This window comes from Seriola dumerili, unplaced genomic scaffold, assembly GCF_002260705.1.
Source record: "Seriola dumerili isolate Sdu_G_001 unplaced genomic scaffold, Sdu_1.0 BDQW01000192.1, whole genome shotgun sequence".
Taxonomy (NCBI): domain Eukaryota; kingdom Metazoa; phylum Chordata; class Actinopteri; order Carangiformes; family Carangidae; genus Seriola; species Seriola dumerili.
In genome coordinates, this window is record NW_019174447.1 from 906,972 (window position 1) to 930,220 (window position 23,249).

General features: G+C 41.9%; 2 protein-coding genes across 2 annotated transcripts in view; one reads left to right on the forward strand and one right to left on the reverse strand.

Annotated features, from left to right (window-relative positions):
* LOC111227945 (tetraspanin-4-like) overlaps nucleotides 1–3,823 on the forward strand; it is a 16,375-nt gene extending 12,552 nt beyond the window's left edge. The window contains exons 7-8 of the mRNA XM_022753696.1: nucleotides 716–799; nucleotides 1,674–3,823. Of these exons, the coding sequence (XP_022609417.1) occupies nucleotides 716–799; nucleotides 1,674–1,742 (153 nt within the window). The 3' untranslated portion in view covers nucleotides 1,743–3,823. The remainder of the gene's footprint in view (nucleotides 1–715; nucleotides 800–1,673) is intronic.
* Nucleotides 3,824–3,919: 96 nt separating this feature from the next.
* bcl2l12 (BCL2 like 12) lies at nucleotides 3,920–17,468 on the reverse strand. Its single transcript, XM_022753695.1, has 8 exons — nucleotides 17,401–17,468; nucleotides 14,234–14,414; nucleotides 12,374–12,578; nucleotides 10,006–10,207; nucleotides 9,722–9,826; nucleotides 8,745–8,821; nucleotides 8,394–8,657; nucleotides 3,920–6,431 (listed from the first exon to the last, which is right to left on the reverse strand). Exons 2-8 carry the CDS (start codon nucleotides 14,410–14,412, stop codon nucleotides 6,390–6,392), a joined length of 1,074 nt encoding a protein of 357 aa, XP_022609416.1. The 5' UTR covers nucleotides 14,413–14,414; nucleotides 17,401–17,468; the 3' UTR covers nucleotides 3,920–6,389.
* Nucleotides 17,469–23,249: the final 5,781 nt, after the last annotated feature.

Genomic DNA, 23,249 nt, shown 5'->3' on the forward strand with positions numbered 1-23,249 from the left:
GAATAATATACAAGACCACAGTAGGCAGTGAGGTGGTCACTGGTAATATAAACCATGTGATTTCTGGTAAATGCACTGACATACGCAGTAACACTGGCCCACGGTTCCTTTCAGTGCTCTGTACTGTCTCAAGATGGGTGAACCATAGGGTGAAAGTTGAAGCACTGTAACAACACAGAACAGAAACGTTCCTCACATTCTTCATGTGTGAACAGACACACACATCTGGACTGAATTCAGATTCAGTCTGAGAGAATAAGGCAGCTTGAAAACACCACAGCATAATTACAGTTTTATAACTTGGGTGAAGTTTTTTCTCACAGTTTGGCCATGGTTTCATTTTGATAGTGTTGTCATGTCTGGACCATGTTTATCAGCATGATCCCATCTGTGACTGTGATCATGCCTGTTAGCATCATCATGTCTATTACCATGATCACGTCTGTGAGCATGATCTGTTAGCATCATCATGTCTATTACCATGTTCATGTCTGTTAGCATGATCTGTTAGCATCATCATGTCTATTACCATGTTCATGTCTGTTAGCATGATCTGTTAGCATCATCATGTCTATTACCATGTTCATGTCTGTTAGCATGGTCATGCTCAACTTGTCATCAACTTATCATCACTTCTTTTTCTTCTGTTGCTGTTCTTCTTGGCCTCCCCACCCCGGGCCCTGCCTCACGCTCTGTCTCTGTTTGTCCTCTGCAGCCGTGCTACCAGAAGGCCAGACAGTGGCTGCTCGCTAACATCCCTTCAGTCCTGGTGTTCGGAGTCTGTATTGGTGTTGTGCAGGTATTTATTTCCACTATTTATTTATCGGTAATTTGATGAGTTTTCGATATATTGATGTTGTCATTTGAAATCCTTGTATCTCTTTGGCCCGTAAAACCTCAAACTCAGCAGATTATAACAAAAACACATTGTTATTAGGCTTTATACACGTACACATCCAGAGTCCTAGCAGCAGGACACACTCCACACTCAGTTATTCATGTATTCTGACATAATGATGATGTACCTGAGTCTGTTAAACACAACACAGAGCTATCTATCAAATGTTCCCTGTTTCTGTCCCACTCACTTCCACGGTTTCAGTTTAATTCATTCACTAAAAGAACATGAACAGTGTCCAGCTACCAAGCTCCAGATGATAAACCTCAGTTATCACCGTGTGCTCCCATCATCTAAGCTTTACGAGCAGTATCCAGTGATTGAGTTTGTCTTCAGACAGATGTAGCCTCTCAGTGGAGGCTGTTGGGGCAGACTGCATCTGCTGAGGAAGCCTGCAAACACCACTTTTAAAAAAAATGGTTTATCTGTTTTTTGTTTATATTAATACTAGAACTGATAATCAGCCAGAGATAATGCAGTCACAAACAGGAATACATGTTCATTATTAACATGAGAAATGCTAGTTTATATAATGTTTTTTTTTTTTTTTTTTGAGGAACCTCTGATTTCATTGTACCCCCACCCCACCCCCCAACTTCTGAAACCTCCACTGTCTGTGTACAATAAACCTGCTTCATGTTGATGCTAGGAGAAGTGCTTTATATTTACTACAGTGTTTTGTGTTGTTAATGTTGCTGTTACTGACACAGGATCAGGTTCAGAGTGATTGAAGCTGTTGATAGGTTTTGTGTCTGTGCTCCTTTTCCCTGCTCAGATCTTGGCCCTGGTGTTCTCCATGCTGATGTACTGTCAGATTCTGTGTGCTGAGAAGCACCTGGACTGACTGCAGAGCAGCTGATCACCGGCCTGTGGTGGGAAGCCTTTGCACTAACTCTTCAGGGATCTCGGTCTGGTTCAAGGGTCCCCCTCAGATCCCCCGACAAACCAGCAGTATCTGACTAAAACCAGCAGTGGACACCAGTGGTCCGGACAAAGCCAGCAGTGACAGACTCTGCACTTGAGGGGAAACAGTATTTTCTACAGATATGAAATAATAGAGTGAAATTTGTTACAAATGATGTTTATAATATCAAACAACAAGCAGTGCATTATGTTATTCAGCAGGACTGACTGTGCTCACTATTCATAATTCAGTTATCTGGACTTCATCAACCACCCAGGACTCAGAGACCAGAACAGAGGACCCTTCACTTCACCTGCTGGCTCACTTTGAGAAGGGAAAGCTTTAGACCAGCAGGCCTTGTAAAAAGTTTTTAAGTAGCACTGAGTTCACTTTGTTCATGATGTCAGTCTGATATGTTATTCCTGTGATATAAGAGCACTTTCAACATATCTGTGTCAGAAACTACAGCTCTTATTTCAGTCTCTATTTACACCTGAGTTTATCAACTGTATCTGTTTCATTGGAGCATATATATCATTTCTCATACAGTATCAGTGCTGTATTATAGACCCTGTTTGAATCATATAGTCGTGTTCCCACTGTGTTTGTGTTGCTCTTCATTTTGTTCTCTGATGTCTTCCAGGCAGAGAGAGTCTCCAAATGATCCATAGAGATTTGTGTGTCAGTCTGTGGTGGTAACACATAAGACAGACTCCATACACTATAGTACAGGTGAACTCGTGTTATTTGGGGGACTTAATGAGCATTAATTAGCCTCACAGCTACAAACAGACCACAACATGTGCTGGATGAAGGAGGGATGCAGGTCTTACCTGAACCCAGGTGAGCTCCATTAGCTCTACACAGAGTCGACTCACTCCACTGGGTGGTTGATACCAGTTCGTCTGAAAAGACCAAAACCGACAATGACTTTCTTCTACTTAACAAGGACTGTAGCCTGATACAGCTGGTTTCTGTGCCACTAACAAAAACTGATAAATACAAAGAGCCACACTGCTGCACTGACTTCCTTCAGTTTATTCTGAACCAACTCAAACTATGCTCATTGTGTTTGTTTTGCTGATATGATCAGTGTTATGGCCTCCCTGACAAAATGAAAGGCTCAACTGGAGACCGGAACATTTAAAAGATGCCAAGACAGAGATGCCAAGAACAAAGAATTTATGTTATTTCAAACATAGCCAAAACATACTCAAAAATACTAAAGAAATCAAAAAGCGTGGAGATCCCTGCCAAAAAGAACAAAAGAAAGGCAGGCCACTGAGCCAGCCACGCCACGGGCCGTCACACTCAGGTACTCCCCCCTCAACTGCCTAATGCAAACTAAACTAAAACAAAAACCGATACCTGGACTACCACTGATTTCCAACCCAGAAACTAAAACAACGAAACTCAACATTCTGAACCATGCTGGGAAGGAAGAACAACATGGGGGAGAGGAGTCCACCCCCGAGCAGAAACCCTCTCCGCTCCTCTGTCCCTCCTTTTATATCAGGATGCCGTGCGTAACAATCGGCTGATCGGTGGTCAGATGTTGCTGCAGCTGCACTGACACTTCTCTAGCTTTAAAAATCTCTGAGGGTTTGATTTGCCTGAATCTGAATCTGTTTAAATAGATGCTCCAGATTTAGATCCAGCTGAGCTCGTTTGGTGTCTGTTCATGAACACCACCACCAAATGAAGAGGTGTATGAAACAAAGGTCATTTCTGAAGATGCTTTTATATAAAAAGGAGAAAAAACAAATGAACGGATCTTTAAAAAAAATCTTTTTTTAATCCCTTTTACAGAAATAATACAAAATATTTTCCAGACAAAAAGTGAAATCAAAAATCAAAATCTTTTCTTATATACTATGTAACATGTGTCTGACTCTTTGTGTAGCCTGTGTCTTTAAGATAAGGTGAATAAACCATTACAAACTAACAGTGCAGATGTCTCATGTAAAATACCCTCATAATAAATAACTTGTAAATACACAATAAAATTGCTTGTACACACACTTGAGTCATGAGTCTGTTCTATATAAACTGGCTTCACAACGACCACGTTCAGGAGGTGTGGAGTGGTTGTTTATGTTTTCAGGTTTATCGCTAGAAGACTGGATACAGAGGTCACCGCGGGTCAACAGTCTTTAAAATAGACCAGACATGAAAGCATCAGTTCATTAATGAATGGTTTTATGTTGTTTCTGTCCCTACTTCTCCCAGCTCCATTCATTCTTAGAGATGAGGATGAGATAAGAGATGTTCTTTCTCTTATGTCAAAGTGAAACTAAAGCAATAACAGTTGAGACAAAACAGTTGAACTAAAAGTAAAAAAGAACACAGTTCTCCTTTTATTCAGATGCAGGTGTATTCAGAGGAAGTCATTACAGTCCGTCTGAACCTGTATCCGATCATCGATTCAGTAAGAACAAACAGAAAATATTATATATACATATAATATAAAGTACACGTGTGTTCATATTATTACTTTCAAACCTGAATGTAAAACTATAAATAAACTATAAATAAACAACAGAAACACCCTGGTGTTTACAGTTGTATCAGTGAACTTGTTTCAATCAGCTGGTTGCAGTTTTGGAAGCGAGGCTTGCCTTTGGTTTACATTACATAACAGACAGCACCTTTAAAGAAGCTATAATCAATATTTTTATAATAATAATAACAACGTATCAATGACAATGTTCAGGAGTTAGTGGTAGTGGTGAAGCTCCAGAGAATCATCAGCAGCGTCCCTCATCTTTACAGTGAGTCAGCTCAGTGTTTTGCTGTTTACTGTTCCGCTTCACTCTCTCTGCTCTCATAGCTTCATCTTCAGCCGCAACATCTGGTGAACATAGTGGAGCAATTAGCAGCTAAAGAGCCAGATGTTTCCCTCAGGAGCTGGTGGGGACCAAACACATGATCAGTCAGTGTGTCTCATGAAGTTTTTGTTGTTGCAGGTTTAACAAACAACAACAATAAAAAGTAAAGGTGTTTATGTGTGAAGCTGTTGTGGGATCAGCTCTTGTCACTGCACCAGTACCGCTGACTGATCAAGGTTCTTGGAGGCTGAATGTAGCCTCTGAAACCCGCACACTCTCAGCCGGTGACGCCATAGACCATATTCACACTGCGGCCATTTTCCTCCTTCCCGATCGATGAACAACAGAAAAGACGATGGACAATGAATATCTGAAGGGACACTGACCAATATTTCAAGGTAAAACAACATATTTGATAACCCATTGGCTACTGCTAGACAACTGCTAACGCTAGCATTCAACCACTTCTTGGCTAACATTACTGTTTGATAGTGCTACATGCTTCAATAAGAAAGACATGAATTTATTAGCCTCAGTGGCTCACCTGGTAGAGTGCGCAGCATTGAGGCTTAGTCCTTACTGCAGCGGCCATGGCCCTTTGCTGCATGTCATTCCCTCTCTCTCTCTCCCCAACTTTCCTGTCTCTCTTTCACTGAATCTAGACTAAAGGCATTAAAAGCCCAAAAAAGGAACTTAAAAAAAAAAAAAATCTTAAATATCAATGCAGATCACAGACACGTTTAGTTCAGCCTGGAAGTAAAACACACTGCATGTAATCAAGTTTGTAATGTAACGTTAGCTACCTTGCTATCTTTTCAACCGGTTACGTTAGCAGTTTCACTGTCATGTTACTGTATCATTGGTGCAGTGGATTCATTTGTCATCTAACTTTAGTGCAGTAACATTTACATTTATGTTAATCGCAAACTTCACGTTTACTAGCCTAGCATTAGACTACAATGTTTCCGGTTACCTTCAACATCTGGCAGCTTCATCTGCCCATCTGTCAATCTGATTTTTCGACCATCTCGCTGTTCTCGCGCAGGATTTATTCAGACACATTAAAGTGTTTAAGGCTTAGCTTGACGACAGAGGAAAATGGCCACCATGTGAATATGGTCTATGACATGCCGGTCTACTGCCTCCCTAGTTCAGGAATGGGAGACAGTGAGTATGAGGACTGTGATGTCACCAGCATTAAAATTGCTTGTTTGTCTATTGACTCTTCCAACCAAACATCTTCTTAAAACCAGATAAAAACTCAGTATCTGAGTTGACATTTTCATTTTTGTCCAATATGAATCAACTGGTTTCAGGAAGTGTTGTATTATGTTGCATTATTCTATGTCAGTCTGTGACACTAATACAACAAACCTGCTTCATTCTGTCTGTTACTGTCAGTCATCTCTGCTGTTGTCTCAGTTACTTCACTGACACAATCACAGAATAAAAAGACAAAAGGTGTGTTCGTTGATGTAAAACATCCACTACCAACACTCAGAGCACCAGTACAAGCTGCTGTCACTCTCACAGTGACTGACAACAATCAAACAGCTTCTTCTTCTTCTGACTGGGTAAAATCTGTAAACCTGTGGCCAAAGTACTTTCTGATCCCAGATCATCAGAAATCAAAGAGGCCTCTGGAACCTAGTCTTTTCACAGTCCAGATGAGACTCTGTGGGAAATCAGAGTGAGGTCCGTCTCTTCACCAGATGATCCAGAGTTCAGAGTTGATCAGACACCTGGTCTCTCTGAGAACTTAGTCATACTCCACAGACTCATCCAGATCCACCACGTTCTCCTGGAGGTGAAGTCAAAGAAGTGAGAATAAAGATCATCATATACTGTTAGAGGTAAGTGCAAGGTTCCACATTCATCATCATCTGGATGTGGTCCAGACCGTGGTCACACTGAGGACACTGAGGAGGGCAGTTTCTGATCTGGTTCATGATTTGATTTGATTCTCAGACCAGTTTCTCCACAGTCTAATAAGAATTAGAATTATGATCACAATTAATCTAAATTAATTTAGATTTTAAACATGAAAAATCATCTTAAATAAACTGGTAAATATAATATAAATACATAAACAAATATAACTCTGATAAACATGTAAATCCACATCACCATCTTTACTCGGCCACTTGAATAAGGGTGTTTTAGACAGAGAGAAGTAAAAAGGATCTCAGTCCCGATCCATTGTCGTCCAGTTCTGAACCTGGTGGTTTTGTCACATGTTGTTGTCCCTGTCATGGCTCCAGTTCTCCCTTGTGTCTCCTTGTGTGTGTGTGTGTGTGTGTTAGTGTGCTAGCGTTACTATATTCATGGGTCTGAAAATCAGGAGCCCTCTATACTTGAGGGGTCCAACAGCTTTGTGGGGACCAAAATGCGCGACCCCTTAAGTTTAAATGTCTGTTTGAGGATTAAGATTTAAAATAAGATAAGATTCCTTCCTTTATCAGTCCGGCAGTGTTACAGCACCAAAGTGGACAGTACAGAACAGAAATGCATAATGAAAATATCAAATACTAAAAATTTACAAAAGATAAATAATAGATAAATAATATAGTATAGCAATAGCAGTATAGCAGAGTATGTACAGATAGATATTAAAATATGTTAAAAAAAATGTGACAAAATGGGAGCAGATAAGGAATAGGTAGGTTCAGGGGGGATAAGGATAAGGAATGCACATGGTGAGTTTGTCAGATTTTGGTTAGTGCAGTCTACTGAGTGCAGTGACTTGGTTTAAGAGTTAGCCAGAGGTGGACAAAGTCCACAGCTCCATTACTTGAGTCAGAGTAGAGATCCACCTGGTCAAGTATGACTCCAATATAAGTGAAAGTTGTTCACTCAGATTTTTAAAGTTGAAAGTTGGTAAAGTACTGGAGTACTTGATTTTAAAAAATACTGACTTATTCAAAAGTACATCTTTTATGTCAATAAATTGTTGTATTTTTCCCACATTTACAGAACCTAATGACTCTGGAACAACCTACTGACTGACTGACTGACTGACTGACTGACTGACTGACTGTAGAACCTGCAGAACAATAGAACAATATTTGTCTTTAAGTGTAGTGGAGTAAAAGTCAGAAGTTTACAAAAAGAAAAATACTACTCAAGTAAAGAACAGATACTGCAAAAATAGTACAGTACTCAAGCAAATGTACTGAGTTACTGTCCACCTCTGGAGTAAGGATTAGGTTTAGGTTAGGGGTAGAGTTGAGGTAAGGGTCAGGGGCTAGGGAATCCATTATGTCAATGACAGGTCAGATTTCTGACATGCTCTCAGCAGTTCACAGTCTAGTCCCCCTCTCTTTTGAGTCATCAGTGTCGGAGGTCTGAAGCTCTAGCTGGACCATCACGCACTCCACAGAAATGACACAGGACTCACAGGAAGAGACTTTCTCCTGCCAGATACTTTCAACCTCTTCGATTCCTCAGATTCAGAAGTCATCAGATCCAGGGAAGCATTCATTACTGTTTCCATACTGCGAGTGTAACACACACACCGCTGTTTATTATTATTCTGGGTGAATCAGATAAAGGATCTGCTCCCAGCAATTTCAACTGAGTAATGTTCTATCTATCTACCAGAGATCTTCATCAGGAGTCTTCAAATCATCATCACCGAGCAGAGCAAGTCACAAAGCAGAGCAGCAGAATTAGAGCTACATTTGCCATGTAATGGCTCCTAAGCATTATTTGAATACAGTTGATATGACAGATGTCATTGATGGACTCATCTTAAATCACTCACCCATCCGCCCTGATTCTTCACCCAGGGGGCGAAGGTCTCCATGTAGCACTCTGCGTAGCCCTGCATGCGCACGGTTCCTGTGGCCGTCACTATCCGCCGTGACACCTCCATGGTGATGGCCATGCGTCGCAGCGTTGGACTGGCCGACGGCGCCAGGGGTGGGGCCTCAGACACTTGACGGCTGGTGAAAGTGTCCAGAAGTTTGGCAAACGACGCGTAAGAGAGACGAGTGAGGCTGGAGCGCAGGAAGGGGTCTGACTGGATCTGTGAGGAGATGAGCATGGAGCCAGGTTACACATGAACACAGGTGAACACACACCTGAGGAAAACTCTCACTGTCTGTGTGCCCACCTTAGTGTTGATGGAGTCTCCCTCCACAGAGAGCACCTGAACCAGCTGCTGCACCACGGCCTCTTTATCACACACTGCTGAGAGAGAGAAGTGTGAGCCTCACAGTCACTGGGAGTGGGCCGTACGGCTCTTAGTCTCAAGGCCACTCACTGGTGTCAGCCTGTGAATACAAGTGTTAACACCTCAGTAGCAGGTGTGTATCCACACCTGCCCTCCGTGTTCTTACCTTGACGAGGGAGAATCTGTCTGACAGTCTGAAAACACTCGTTAAATGTCAATCGTTTGTTAAGAGGGATGATTTACACATGATGTAAATGGACACCTTTAGTCCTTTAGTGAAGTTGTTGTTCGTGTACTTTTCCTCACTCAACTCTTTACAGATCATCTCTGTATATGTCACAGTTCAGCCACAGTCCTACACGACACACCACACCACTGATATACAACACTGATTTTTAGTTTGAGGAGGAATGCCAACCTTGACTGTCTGGGCAGCCTCTACACCAATCATCTGTCTGACTATAGCCCTGCCCATGCTGCATCCATCCATCCATCCATCCATCCATCCATCCATCCATCCATCCATCCATCCATCCATCCATCAATCACTTTATTTGTCCCCAGTGGGACAATTGGGTATGCAGCAGCTGGTTTTACTCCCACCTGGTAAAGGTGCTATATTTAAGTTTTCTCTGCTGGGAGCATGTGGAGGTGAAGGTCACCTACCAACAGCTTCACAGGACATCAGGTTAGAACTTTAGTAGAAGAAAACACGTGAGAGAAATAGAAGCAAAACAAGAGGGTTTGATGCTGAACTCAGCAAGTAAACAGCTGCTAATGCTAAGATTAGCTATGTAGCAAAACCTACATATAGCTCCATAAAAAATGTATGCTGGCTAAACAGAGAGAGAGAGAGAGAGAGAGAGAGAGAGACTGTGTGTGCATGCGTGCGTGTATGTGTGTGTGTCTATATTTACCTGGGGGAGGCCGGGCTGGGGGACTGGGTCTCTTCATGCTGGTGGACCTCTGGGCGATCTTCTCCAGCTTCTCAGCCACCTCATTGTAGAACTCAGGAGGGTGGTCTACGTTTACATTCACCACAACATTACAAGTGACATGAGATATAAACCTTCATTTAACTCTCTGTTGTAGCTGTGTCAGTGTGTTCACATGCAGACAAAACACAGGTTGTAAAAAAAATAACACTTTGGCTTCAGAGTCCAGATTATTATAGTGTGGAGATTAAATTTTAGGATCTTACTGGGAGAGACGAGGGTCTCAGGTTCTGGGTCTTTGCTAAATGACAGTGTGGTGGGTTTCTTAGATCCATGCCCCTCTTTGTCCTTCTCCAACTTCAACCTGAAGAACTTTGAGATCTTTCTTTTGATCTTCTTCCTGTTCAGCTTCTTCTGCTTCTTCTCATCATCATCCTCTGATGTAGAGGAGGGGGAGATGACATCATCCTGTGGGGACAGGTTGTGCACAGCGTTCAGGATGTGGTAACTGATGTAGAAGTGGTATGAAAGACATCACCACCTCATTCACCAAACCCCTCTGGTCACAGTGATCAGGAGAGACCGACAGTCCCTGTAACGTCACAGAGATCACATGCTCCCTCTTGGAAACACCATTAGAAAGTCTAACAGCTCCTGTCATTTCTATGCTGATGATTCACAGCTGTACATCACACTAAAATCTACAGACTCCCTTCAACGTCTCGTGGACTGTTTTGAGGACATTAAGGGCTGGAGGGCAAAACTATTTCCTTCAGTTAGACAGCAACAAAATCTAAGTACTTACTTTGCTCCCTCTAAATCCAGAAACCTCCTCGCAAGTAAGCTAGACCACCTCACCCCATATGTGAAGTCTCATGCTAAAAACCTCTGTGTTATCCTTGATTCAGAGCTCTGCCTTGATAAACACATCACCTCTGTTGTTAAAAATTGTTTCTATCGGTCAAGAACCATTTCCACACTTCTGTCCTTCCATGATATGGAGAAAGTAATCCACGCCTTCATCACAACTCCACTGGACTACTGTAATTCTTTGTATTTAGGCCTTTTCCAGTCTTCATTATCTAGCCACATTTGTATTTCTGATGTCAAGTCAACTTTATTTCCAGAGCACATTAATTAGTTAATTAAAATAAATAAAAGCAAGATAGTTTTCTATTGATTGTCTGTAAAAGTTCATCATCACACTTATTTACTCCACCTCTGCAAACGAACTGAATGAATTGGTTAAACTCTGAAATGCAAGCCTTTAGGTGTGAAAGAGAATGGTGTACATTGAGGATGGTCGCTTTTTGTTTTAAACCAAAAATGAAAAAACGTTTTTTATGTTTCTGTTCTCAGATTTAAAAAAATGAAAAACAAGCACGACAAATGGGAAGAAATGGCCCAATTCGGATTTTGGCAAATTGAAGAATAAAGAAAGGATGGATGTAAAGGTAAATATTTCAAAATAAAAGCCAGGAGGGTAGAATGGCCACTCTATAAAAGTGTAAAATTATGCAATCACACACAGACAGTGTGTTTGTTTATTATATTTCTCTGGTGTCTGTTGAAACTCGTCTGTAGTCTCGACCTTAGAGGCTACTAATGTGTAAAACATATGCATGTAGTTATGGATATTTTGCTGATTAATTGAACAGTGTAGAGGCTGCCTGCTGCAGATATGATAATGATCAATGCAGCTGTGGCAGATTGATTTGTCCAGTATGTGATGTCTGACTGAGGATCTGATGATTTTAGAATAAAGGTTGTAGTGTCGGCTACAAGCAACAACCAACAGCAGCTAACGGTGAACATTAGCTGAATCATGTAGCATATGATTATGATGAATATGAATATGAATATGAATATGAATATGAATATGAATATGAAGTGATTTAGTGAAAGGTTGCACAATGATCAGGTAACAGTGGAGACCTCTGCTGGTTACTGTAGACAATACTATCTGGGAAGGACCACACAGTGTATTTCCACATATTAATTAATGAGGCTATTACTTCATGCTACACAAGGAAATAACACACACTTCTAATAAAATATTTGTCATGTCTTAAAGCAAAGACAAAAAGATCTTTGCTTTTATAATGTTACACTTTTATAGAATGGCAATTCTACACTCTTGGCTTTATTTTGAAATATTTACCTTTACTTCTGTGCCACCTGACTACCTTTCTTCGTTCTTCAATTTAACAAAGAACAAGGAATTTGCAAACATCAGAACTGGACTGTTTATTCCAATTTGATGTTCTACTTTTTCATTTTTTAATTGTGACAACAAAAACAGAAAAACTGTTTTAACATTTTTTCATTTTTGGATTAAAACCAAAGAAACAAACTGCCTGAAAGTACGTGGACCTGCAAGAGGAACGCATCGACTGTCTGAAATGCAAAGGGTTCATGCTCGGAAGTGTAACTGTGAAGAGATCTCTGGAAACATTAGTATATCAAGAAACCATGGAGATGTGGTCAGCAGGTGACAGATATCTTGTTCTGGACTTCAACCTAACAGGTGGGTGATGATTTCCAACACTCCACCACTAGAGGAACAACAACTGCAGCTTTTTATTAAATCAACAAGCAAAGTGTGACTTCTGTCTACAAAAAACACTCCCTTACTTCTGCTTGGTCTCTGAGGAGTGGTGGTTTTGCTGGGCTGTCCCGGTCCAGCGAGCCTTTAGGGTCTTTGGCAGAGGAGCGTGAGGTGTTACGACGAGGCAGCTGCTTAATGAAGTCTTTGAATCCAGACTTCTTCTCATCTGACGAACTGACATCTTCAGTCTGAGAGTCCAAGCCATCCTTTGCTTTTGGTTGTGGTATGCAGCTAGAACAGGAAGTCAAAGTACAGGGAACAGCAGGTTCAGGTGCAGACAAAAGCAGCTGTGTACATTCAGACTATCACACCAACAATGTTTCTATGTATGACTGCCCTCTGTCCCCTGTGATATGTTTCAGCAGACCTGGCAGATCCAGATCCTTTGAGGTCCAGTGGTCTTTGATGGGGCTTCCTGAAGGCTCCCTACCATCTGAACACCCATCATTGTTTGATGTCTTGTTAGTTTGCCTTTCTCAGAGATATATATCAGTGTTGCCATGGGTGTTCTCATGACACTTGTAGAGTAACAGGTTTGTCATGTATTTACCAGTTTCAGCCGGGCTGCTATTTCATGCATGGTCATTAATGTGGTCGTGTTCATGTTACACAACCTGCTGCTATTTTTTATATGTAAGCATATAACTGGACCCATTACTCTCCAGTTTGTGTCGCTGTGTGTGTATGATGTACGCTGACTGTTACAAGTTAGTAACAAGCCTGCTGTTCACTCTGCTGTTCACCCATACAGCCACCAGCTGGCACTGTTGTATTGTGAATGCTGTAAGTTACCTCTTTAAACGCAGCACTGTTATAACAGTAATACTACAGTGGCCCTGAGAGCGCAACACGCTGTATCTTAAAAAAACACATGCAAACAGTCAAAACACAAACACATTCAGAAAACATCTGGAGTTGGATGCACTTGTTGTTCAATGTTTAATCTTCAAAAGTCACAAAGCATTGAACAACAAGTGTTGAACTCTAAGGGCCACCGTAGTATTCGTGTAAGTGGTGGAAATTGTTGTTCACAACTACACATAGTATATTAATGTTTAATGATTAAGTGTTTATTTTTTGTTCGTTATTCTGAAACACACACTGACAGACACACTGACAGACACACTGACAGACACACTGACGGACACACTGACAAACACACTGACAGACACAGATACACACACTGACACACACACAGATACACACACTGACAGACACACTAACAGACACACTGACAAACACACTGACAGACACACTGATACACACAGATACACACACACAGATACACACACTGACACACACACTGATATACACACTGATACACACGCTGACACACAAACACACACACTGATATACACACTGATACACACAGATACACACACAGATACACACACTGACACACACACTGATATACACACTGATACACACATACACTGACACACACACTGATACACACACTGATACACACACACACTGACACACACACTGATACACACACTGATACACACACTGATACACACACTGATACACACACTGATACACACACTGATACACACTATACCTGCCGCCCTGTGTGAATAACTTGAACAACCAGAATGCTGGATTGGACTTGATTGACTGGTGTGTGATCTGACCAACACTCCTGGAGGACCCCCATCACAAAATGTCACACCATATACTGTTCATCCAACCATTCACTACCACTCACCCAGCTGTTCAACAGGAGGAATAATATGATGTTTGTGTGGTTTACTCCAGGTTAGAGGTTCACACAAACACACATGGCAGAAGAGACGGAGAAGGATTCATAAAATAAAATGCTGCTCTCAGTCTGAGGTCACACAGAGAAAACAACAGAAGAAATCTGGAGGTGTGAGTTACAGTACCTGTACTTGTTGAAGTCTGTGTAAGCCCCTCCTACTCTCCCAGGCCTCTCTTTCAAAGGGGTCGAGAGGGTCCGATGGAGGAAAGCCTGGAGGACTAGATGAGTCTCAGCCTTGACCTCCACCAGAGAGATGGAGGAGACGGAGGAGACGGAGGCAGAGCGTCCTGCAGACTCTGACATCACTGACATCAGGTGAGACAGAGGACAGGTCACACAACAAATCAGTCTCTTATTCTGAAAACCATCCTCATAAGACATCAAGTATAAAAAGGCTGAGACAGTGTGAAGATCAGGAACACAACAAGTCAAACTCCTACAGTGAGTGTACACTCCACTGTTGTGTCGCTCTGCTGGTGGAGACTGATGAACAGTGACACGAGGCGTCTTTGGCTGGTTGGAAACCTGGGCCCGTACTCACAAAGCATTTTGTGGTCGCAATTTATGTTATGGTACACTTATAAGTGCTGAGCCATAGTTTGCATAAAATTAGACAAAATATGTTCTTTATTAGACGGTAAACAGATATAGTTATACCCTTTTTAGAGGCTACACTTAAATTATGCTGAAATTAGAAACCGCCTATAATTACATATAGGATCCAAAATAAACAATACTTAGACACAATTACACTAAATTATACTCTAATTAATTAATATGCTATTAGACATAATTTTAAAATCTGTGATTTAAATGAGAAATAAAATACAATGTCATATCAGATCTAAAATATGCTACAGTTAGAAGCTATTCTACAAATGATGCTGTATTACTTCACATTGAATACTTCCTTCATGGGCCTATAGCCTCATTAGACAGCTATAATTAGAGGAATGTAGTGCCATATTATATCTGGCACATATTATTTCGCCTTTATTTGACATCGTTTTACTTTCTTACCGATCTTCATTAGAAGAAAACTGTGCTGTAAACTAAAGTCAAAGCACATCAGGTCACATCTGGCTGCTATCCACAGTCCTGTGCAGGTTGTACGTAGACATAGTTTCTACTCCCATATGTCACACACATTAGGCTATGGAAGCTGAGAGCACATTGCATCTTTATTTCTCATTGTTACACACCAGTTACAGTTAGAGCCTATTATATTCTAATAAGCACTTATTACACTTCCTTAGTGCGTGATTTGCAACACATTACAACCCGACCTGTGGCCCTTTGCTGCGTGTCATCCCCCCCCCCTCTCTCTCCCTGACTCTCTGTAGCTATCTGAATAAAGGCATACAATGCCCAAAAAATAACTTAAAAAAAGCAAACTCCTAAAAGTTTTCAATTAAAAGTTTTCTCCTAAATCGCCAGATGCTTTGTGAATATGGGTCCAGATGTGCTGCTGTATTGTGGACAGAGGCCCTGACAGAGGGGCGTTACAGGCCAGAGATGAACCGGAGCATCCTCAGTCAGGACCTGATACTGACGTTACACAGTGAGAAGGGATCACATCTCAGGCAGACTGTGTTGGTGAGATGGAGCTGGATCTGAAGATTGTGCTGAACAGAAGGACAGGCTGTGTTTGACCTCTCTCCTCTTGCAGAGTGTTGTTGAACTGTTGTATCCATGTATTTTGTTGTTTATTCAAATGTACTTTTTCACTGTGATGCTGCCTTGTGCAGGCTTTGACAATGCTGTATCTGACTACGGTCATGTCAATAAAGCTTCTTTGAATTTAAATTTGAATTAGACTGAGGTGAAGGTGGAAGAACTGCTTCTCATACCTGACTGATCTACAAGAGGATAAACATGAGGAAGTGAAATAATCTTATTGAAGTACTGAAACAGACTAAGTGAAAGCAAAACACACATACATACATACATACATACATACACACTCACACACACACACACAGCTGGACAATCCAGTCAGTTCACATTCCAGCTCTTTGTCGACCTCACACATATAAGATCACCAACAGGACTCCAATCAAAGTAACACAGAGTCTGAATCAGACCAAGACCAAAACATGTTTTTAAGAAATGATTTTAAAAATTTCTGAAATGTCACACACAGAGGCAGTTTAGTGTTTAGATCCACAGTGATCTCACCAACAGGAAGGACACAGGAGCTTTAGGTAGAAGGTAATCACAGGTTAGACCTGCATCTGTTTTCAATCATTGCTTATGGTTTTTTCATTCATTCTGAATCATGCCAGTGTCTCAAATATGATTCCACAATATACATGTACTGCATTTATATAGAGATTTTCTAGTCTTAATGACCACTCCATGCACTTTACATTATGAGTCACACACACACATTCACACATTCTATCACACACTCACTCATACACCAATGGTACATTGGGGGCAATTTGGGATTCGAAGGATATTTCGCAATGCAGACTGGAGGAGCCGGGGATGGAACCACCACCTGTATGATTAGTTAGACACTTTGTTTTGTACCAAATATCATCACAACAAATCTGCAGATACTTTGTAGAAACCTGTACAGCTGTGTGAGGGTCATAATGACACATCTGGACAGATTCTGGCTGCTATACCCCAGAGTTGACTGACTCCGTGCTGTATATGGGCCAGATTTGGGCCATGGAACCAGGCCTGTACTGGGCCAGAAGTAAACAGCATGCTGCGTAACAGTAATCCAGCTGTGGAGGCATGGACTTCACACTTTAATGTGATCAGTGATCAGGCGGTATGAACTCTTCACCTGGTGACAGTCTCAGCTAGTTTCAGTCTGGTGTCTCTGATGGAGCGTGAGGAGCTCTTGCTCTTGCCCCCCCCCCCTCACTCAAACTTAAAACACCCCCACCCCCCAGCATTAGTCATCGGAGCTGCTGTCGGGGCAGGGAGGAGAGCAGCCGGACGGGACTGGAGGAAAGCTACAGTGAACCTCTAGTTACCAGGAAGCGCGAACACGACTTTGCTCTTTTATCACAACACACTAACAGCTGGAGAAAACACACACAGACACACACACAGGCACGCGCGCGCACACACACACACAAACACACACCTGAGCTACAGTGACACAAAGCTCAGTTCCTCTAACGGTGGAAATGAAAGGGAGACTCGGACTCATCCGGACAAGACTTTGCAGTCCGGAGGGATCGAGTCCTCTGAGTCCACACTCAGCTCACTACAACACTACACCAAGTCCTCCAGACCGAGACTGAGGACAGACCACCAAACACCTCCTACCTCTGTCCGTGTGTCCGGCTCGTCCAGCTGAGAGTTTCACGTCTTCTCGCCGTGTGTGCAACTGTGTGTATCTGTCTGTGTGTGTGTTTGTGTGTGTGTGTGTGTGTGTGTAGCGCGGTCTCAGCAGTGGGAGGGGCTATGAGCCTCCGTCATACTGGCACAGATTTGAGTCGAACCGGAAACTGATGATCGGGTTTCACTGGAAACGCGTCAACTTTATTCCTCACAGTTATAGAAAAGAGTTACATTGTAAAAGAAATATTTTTTTTTCCTTTTTTTTTTTTTTAAAGGAATTTATCTTTTTACAGTTTCATTCCTTTTATCTTCCCGTTGTATCTGTGTCATTTAAGTTCTGATTTCATGTGCTGTTGCATTACCTGAATTACTGTACGTTTCCTTTGATCAATAAATAGTTGTGTCAAAATGTAACAGTGACAGGAACAGGACAGGTCTATGAAGTGCAAATACATGAACAGTGTGGAGAACTCGCTTTGTTATTCAATAACAAAATGGCTTCTGTTAGATCCAGTGTCACTGCTGATGTTAACACAGATGATCTCAGTTAACCCTGTAAAGATGTTACCATGGGAACATTCACCTGTATTACTTTAACTGAGGTTTGCAGGACTGTCATTGAGTGTAACTCCTCTACCTCATGTGTTGACCCAGTACCAACAGTCATGTTCTGAGCATTATAAACACATCTCTTCAAACTGACATCTTTCCAGATGTCTTCAAAACAGCTGTTATAAACCAGCACCTATAGGCTGATATCCAACCTTCCATTCTTTAGAGAGATACTTGGAAAGATAGTTACAGTGCAGATAGACTCCTTTCTTAAAGAAAACAACACCCTGGATTAGTTTCAGTCTCAGAACAGACCACAGAACTGAAACTGCTCTGACTAATAATAAGGTCTCAGTTCTTGTCCTTTGAGATCTCACAGCAGCGATATATACGATTGACCATAATATTCTAAATACAGTTTTTCTCAATCACTTTGCTGTAATTCACACATCAGAAACATCATTCTCACAACTCTTCATGCAGTTCTCAGAATAGTCCATGCATTTCTCATAACACTAACTCACCTGTGCAAAAGCCTCTAAAACAACCTATCATCATCAAAGACTTTGTTCACATGTGTCGAAACATGCAAAGTTAGTGGGTCACTTCAACATTGTTACTGGTGAATAAAACCCTCTCACCAGTGCGTCAAGACTTCCACTCCAAATGTTTTGATAAAAACCTGACTGACTTTAGAAAAGGAGAAGTGCAGTAAATACAGAGTAAAAAATGTTCAGACACAACGATGAAATGTGAATGATGAACTGTAACTATGAGAGAGACTGGACTGAGAGTCCAACCCAGCGTGAGTCTTTACAGTGTCATCCATCAGAAACAGGTAGGCACCTGTCTAATGGCTGCTTCACCATTACTGTAAAATACGTATTACTGCACTGTGTTACATAAACATTTGTAGGTCTTACTGTAGCCACAATATACACACCCACACCCACACACACACACACACACACACACACACACCAGTGGTGGTAGACCATGATCAGTGTCACACACACCGTCTCTCTACAGAGAATGTGCTGCAGGGGGATGTGTATAGTCTGGTGTAGTTTGCAGCAGGGTCCACTAGAGGTCCCTCTAGACGTGTCAGCTGTGACCCCCACCCCCCCCAATTCGGCTGAACCAGGTCAGACTCAGTAGGACACCGGCTGCTGTACCTGACACTGATCACTGGCACCTCTCACTGACCCTGGACTACAGAACTCAGTTTCTCCTGAATCTCTCAGCCCTGGATTTGTTCATGTCTCATCTGTCTCTGAAATGATCTGGGATTTTTTTCAATCTGTGAAAGTCAGCAAAGCTTTGATTTCAGAAACCAGGTTGATCCTGATCCAGCGGTGAGGAGTGAGGCTGATTAAGATCAATTAATATGATCAAAATATGTATTTGATTTATGGAAGAATAATCCACTAAATCCGATGAACATAAGGTCACATACTAACATATTCATACATTCACATTTCAGAGTAGTCTATGTTACATCTAATATTTATATGTAATGATAAAGTGTATAATAATATACTATGATGTGTATAATATGATGTCAGATCAGCTGTTCATGTGCAAACTCATTATTGTTCATTCACACACAGTTTAACTGAGGTTTATAAAACAGAACCATGAAGTTCTACATGATGTTTTACAGAGAGGTTTCACAGTCCTGCTGCTGTAGAAAAATGGCTCCAGAATAATTAGAGACTTCATCTTTATTATTACCATGACAATCTGCAGATCAGATCACACCATGACAGCATCACTACAGTGAATATAAAAAGCTCATGGTAAAACAAAGTGAACATGTTCATGTGTATAATATTACAGGAACTTAAGTGTCTGTTCTGAGAGAGCTGCAGTGAAGGGAGGAGAAGACACAGATCGGTCGAAATAACACGCCACTTGAAAATTCCCAAAATGCTGGGGGACTTCATACGACCCCGTAACAATAGAGAGACCACACGTCTTTTCAGAGCACTTGTTATTTTAATGATGACGATCGAACATTCAGGACTGAAGTGAAGCAGGAGAAGCTCACTTTTGAACAACATTAACGTTCCTATCATTGGTAGATCTCAATACGAGGAAAAAAAAAAATGAAAGGAGTTTTTAAACATGTTTAATGTTTTTAAAGATCATCTCAATTTAAAACATTTAAACATTTTTTTTTTAACAATGGCATCGTTTCACCAAAATTCTACTGTTGAGGAAATGATTTGTTGGCCCACTTGAAATACCTTCACCCCAGCCGACAAGTTTGGAACCACTGACTTACATTAAAACATAACATGAACCATGCAAAGTTAGTTTTAACTTCCACACAGCTCAGCGCAGAGTTTGACTGACACTGTGAAACCAGGTACATCTGATCTGTTCTTTGAGTTTATTCTAAATCAAATATATATAAAAAAAGAACAATTAAACTATAAAAGTTCTCACAGTCAAGAGCAAAGATATTTATACACAGACAATAAAGGTGAACCATTCTGTATGTGTCTCTCATTGGTTTGAACTCACACAGCCATGCAGAAATTCAAAGTGCGTAACAGGAAATAAAAATGTTCTCATGCAGCACTGATGGTGTTTTATTTAGAAGAAAACACAGCTGAGGTGAAGATGAGAATAGACACACACACAAAAAAAAAAAAGAGTCAGTGAGTAGATGATAATCGAGCCTTAGCACAGCCCCCCCCAAACCTGTCCAGCGTCACTGTTGTGTCAAGACACTGGTACAAGGATTGGGAGTGACCAGACCAAGAGGGCATGAAAGAGGATGTAAAAACCTGTTGCTGGGTCTCTGAGTCCTGAAGACGTCTTCTTTAGTTAGAACACTTTAAATACTGCAGAACAACGTCTTTGATTCTCGTGTGAACAATTCACATCAAACACTAGATAAAGCAGAGACATGAAACACAGTCAGTTCTAACAGAGGGTTTCCTGCAGTGTAAAGTCAGTGTTGTTGTGTAGCATGCTCACCTCCTGCAGCTCAGTCACTTCCTCCTCCTGCAGCGTCTGCTCTCCTCTACCTCTCCTTTATCTACAGTCAGAGCTCCTGCCTTCTGCCCCTTTGCCCCATCCTGCGCCACTGTCTGCCTACCCATAATCCTGATCCCTCTATCTATCCTCCTGTACTGCCCCTTCCCTCCCCCCTCCCGCCTCCACCGTCACTCAGTCTCACCCCTAAACAATCACTGTTCATCAGAGCTGGGGCCAATAGGGACCCGGGCGGCAGGGTGAGGCACTTCCTCTGTGACAGGAAACGAACAACAAACACCAGAGACCATGAGCGGGGGGGGCGGCGGGGGAGAGGGGGAGGGGGTTAATGAGACAGGGAGGGGGTAAAGAGATGCAGATGTTTGATGGCTCCAAGTAGAGCTGAGGTCAGGAAGAAGTCAAGACCAAGTGTCCATTGATTTCTCACATAAATCTGACCTGATTGATATGTTGTCACACTATAGGATTATTGTCAGACCCTCTGTCTGCTCATGCCACTGATGGAGACACTCACTTCTGAGTCATGAGAACTGTCTCCAGAACTACAGCTACTCAGGTAGCTGGTCATCTGACAGGTGAACACATCCTGCATCAGACACACAAACAGCTCTGCAGTAACGTCTGTCTCACAACAACATTAACAGAGAAAAAGTTAGTGTGGATGTGATTGTTCTCCACATAGAGAGACACGATCCTCTAATGGTTCCAGTACAAATCAGCAGTACTGGTTCTGCTGAAGATAATGAGGCTTCAGCAGTGAGTTAGATCAAGGGGATCTTCCAAAGTTCCAGAAAGAAATGAACTCTTTGTGTTGTCTGAAGGTAAAGTGAGCAAAAAAACTGAAGATACCAGCTTCATCAGACCTACTCAGACTGACGAGGCCTCGTGCTGGTTTAGGCTTGACCGTGGAACACATGTTTGCACGGGACAAGGACAGTGGTTTTGGACTGTGGACTTCATCCTCTGTCTCTGACACTGGAATCACATGTTTCTCCTCTGACCCGTTTTCTGACCACTGGAATTCGCTGGATGGTTTTGTAACTACTGCCTGACACACTCCTGATCTTAGAGAATAAGCATGATGTCTCAGAGGTTTCTGACTGACAACAGATCCGGTTATGAACTGTCCAAAACCCATTAAAACAGTGAGCCTAATGAGCCACACCGTTGCTCTGGGTGACACGTTCCTTCATCACCATGAACACAAAGATTGCGGTTTATCCTGATGCTGTCACCCACACATGTCCTCCTGCTGCTGGACCACCTGGTTAAAGCCCCCCTGTGGCTCCTTCCCTGTGAGATTAGGGTTGGTTTCACTGTACACTGTGATGTGCAGGCCATTTCACTCTCATCAGCTGATGGAGCAAAGTTTCACCGTGCTCACCTTAACTCTGAGTTTAAAACGTGGACGAACCTGCAGGATTGTGATACGTCACAACCAGAGACAAGTTGTCACTGTGAACAATGCTGAGTGTTTTCTTAAGCTTTATTTATCTAAGGAAGAATCACAGAGAGTGATCCCTGCAGCCATCAGCACTGTCAGAGGTTATTTGGTTGGATGTAGGTTGTGATGTCAGGTGACCAAGATTCAATGCCAGGTCAACATGTAATGCCAGAATTAACGTGTTGTAGAATAAATGACGAAAGCTGATGTTGATATTTTGTTGGTTTACTGTAAACTAAAGAGAAAGAAAGAAAGAAAGAAAGAAAGAAAGAGGAAGAAAGAAAGAAAGAAAGAAAGAAAGAAAGAAAGAAAGAAAGAAAGAAAGAAAGAAAGAAACAAAAAGAAAGAAAGAAAGAAAGAAAGAAAGAAAGAAGATCGATATCATTAAGTGTGATTAGTGTAGAGGACAGACATGTGCAGCAGGCGTCAGGATGGAGATGATGGAGGGGTGGAGGGGTGGAGGGCAGGGGGCTGATGGAGTGATAGTGATGGGCTCCTGTTCAAAGGGGCAGATAGCTGATAACTGCTGGGCGGGGTGTCTGTGGGGGATAGTTGTTTATGAAAGAGGTCCAGTCCCACTTATTATCTGCCACAGCATCCTTCACCAGTCTCACCACATCATTAAATCCAGACTTTATGAACGGTGTCGCCATGGCAACCCAACAATCTGACTACATATGACCCTATATGGTCTGGACCTGAGATGATAAGTGCGGGGTCAGCAGGGAGTTTATCTGTGGCTCTTCCCTCGTTTTTCTTATCACAGTTCATTTTCTCTCTGTTTGTTTGTTCTCATTCATTTTGTTGATGAAACTCCTTCGTCCCGCTGCAG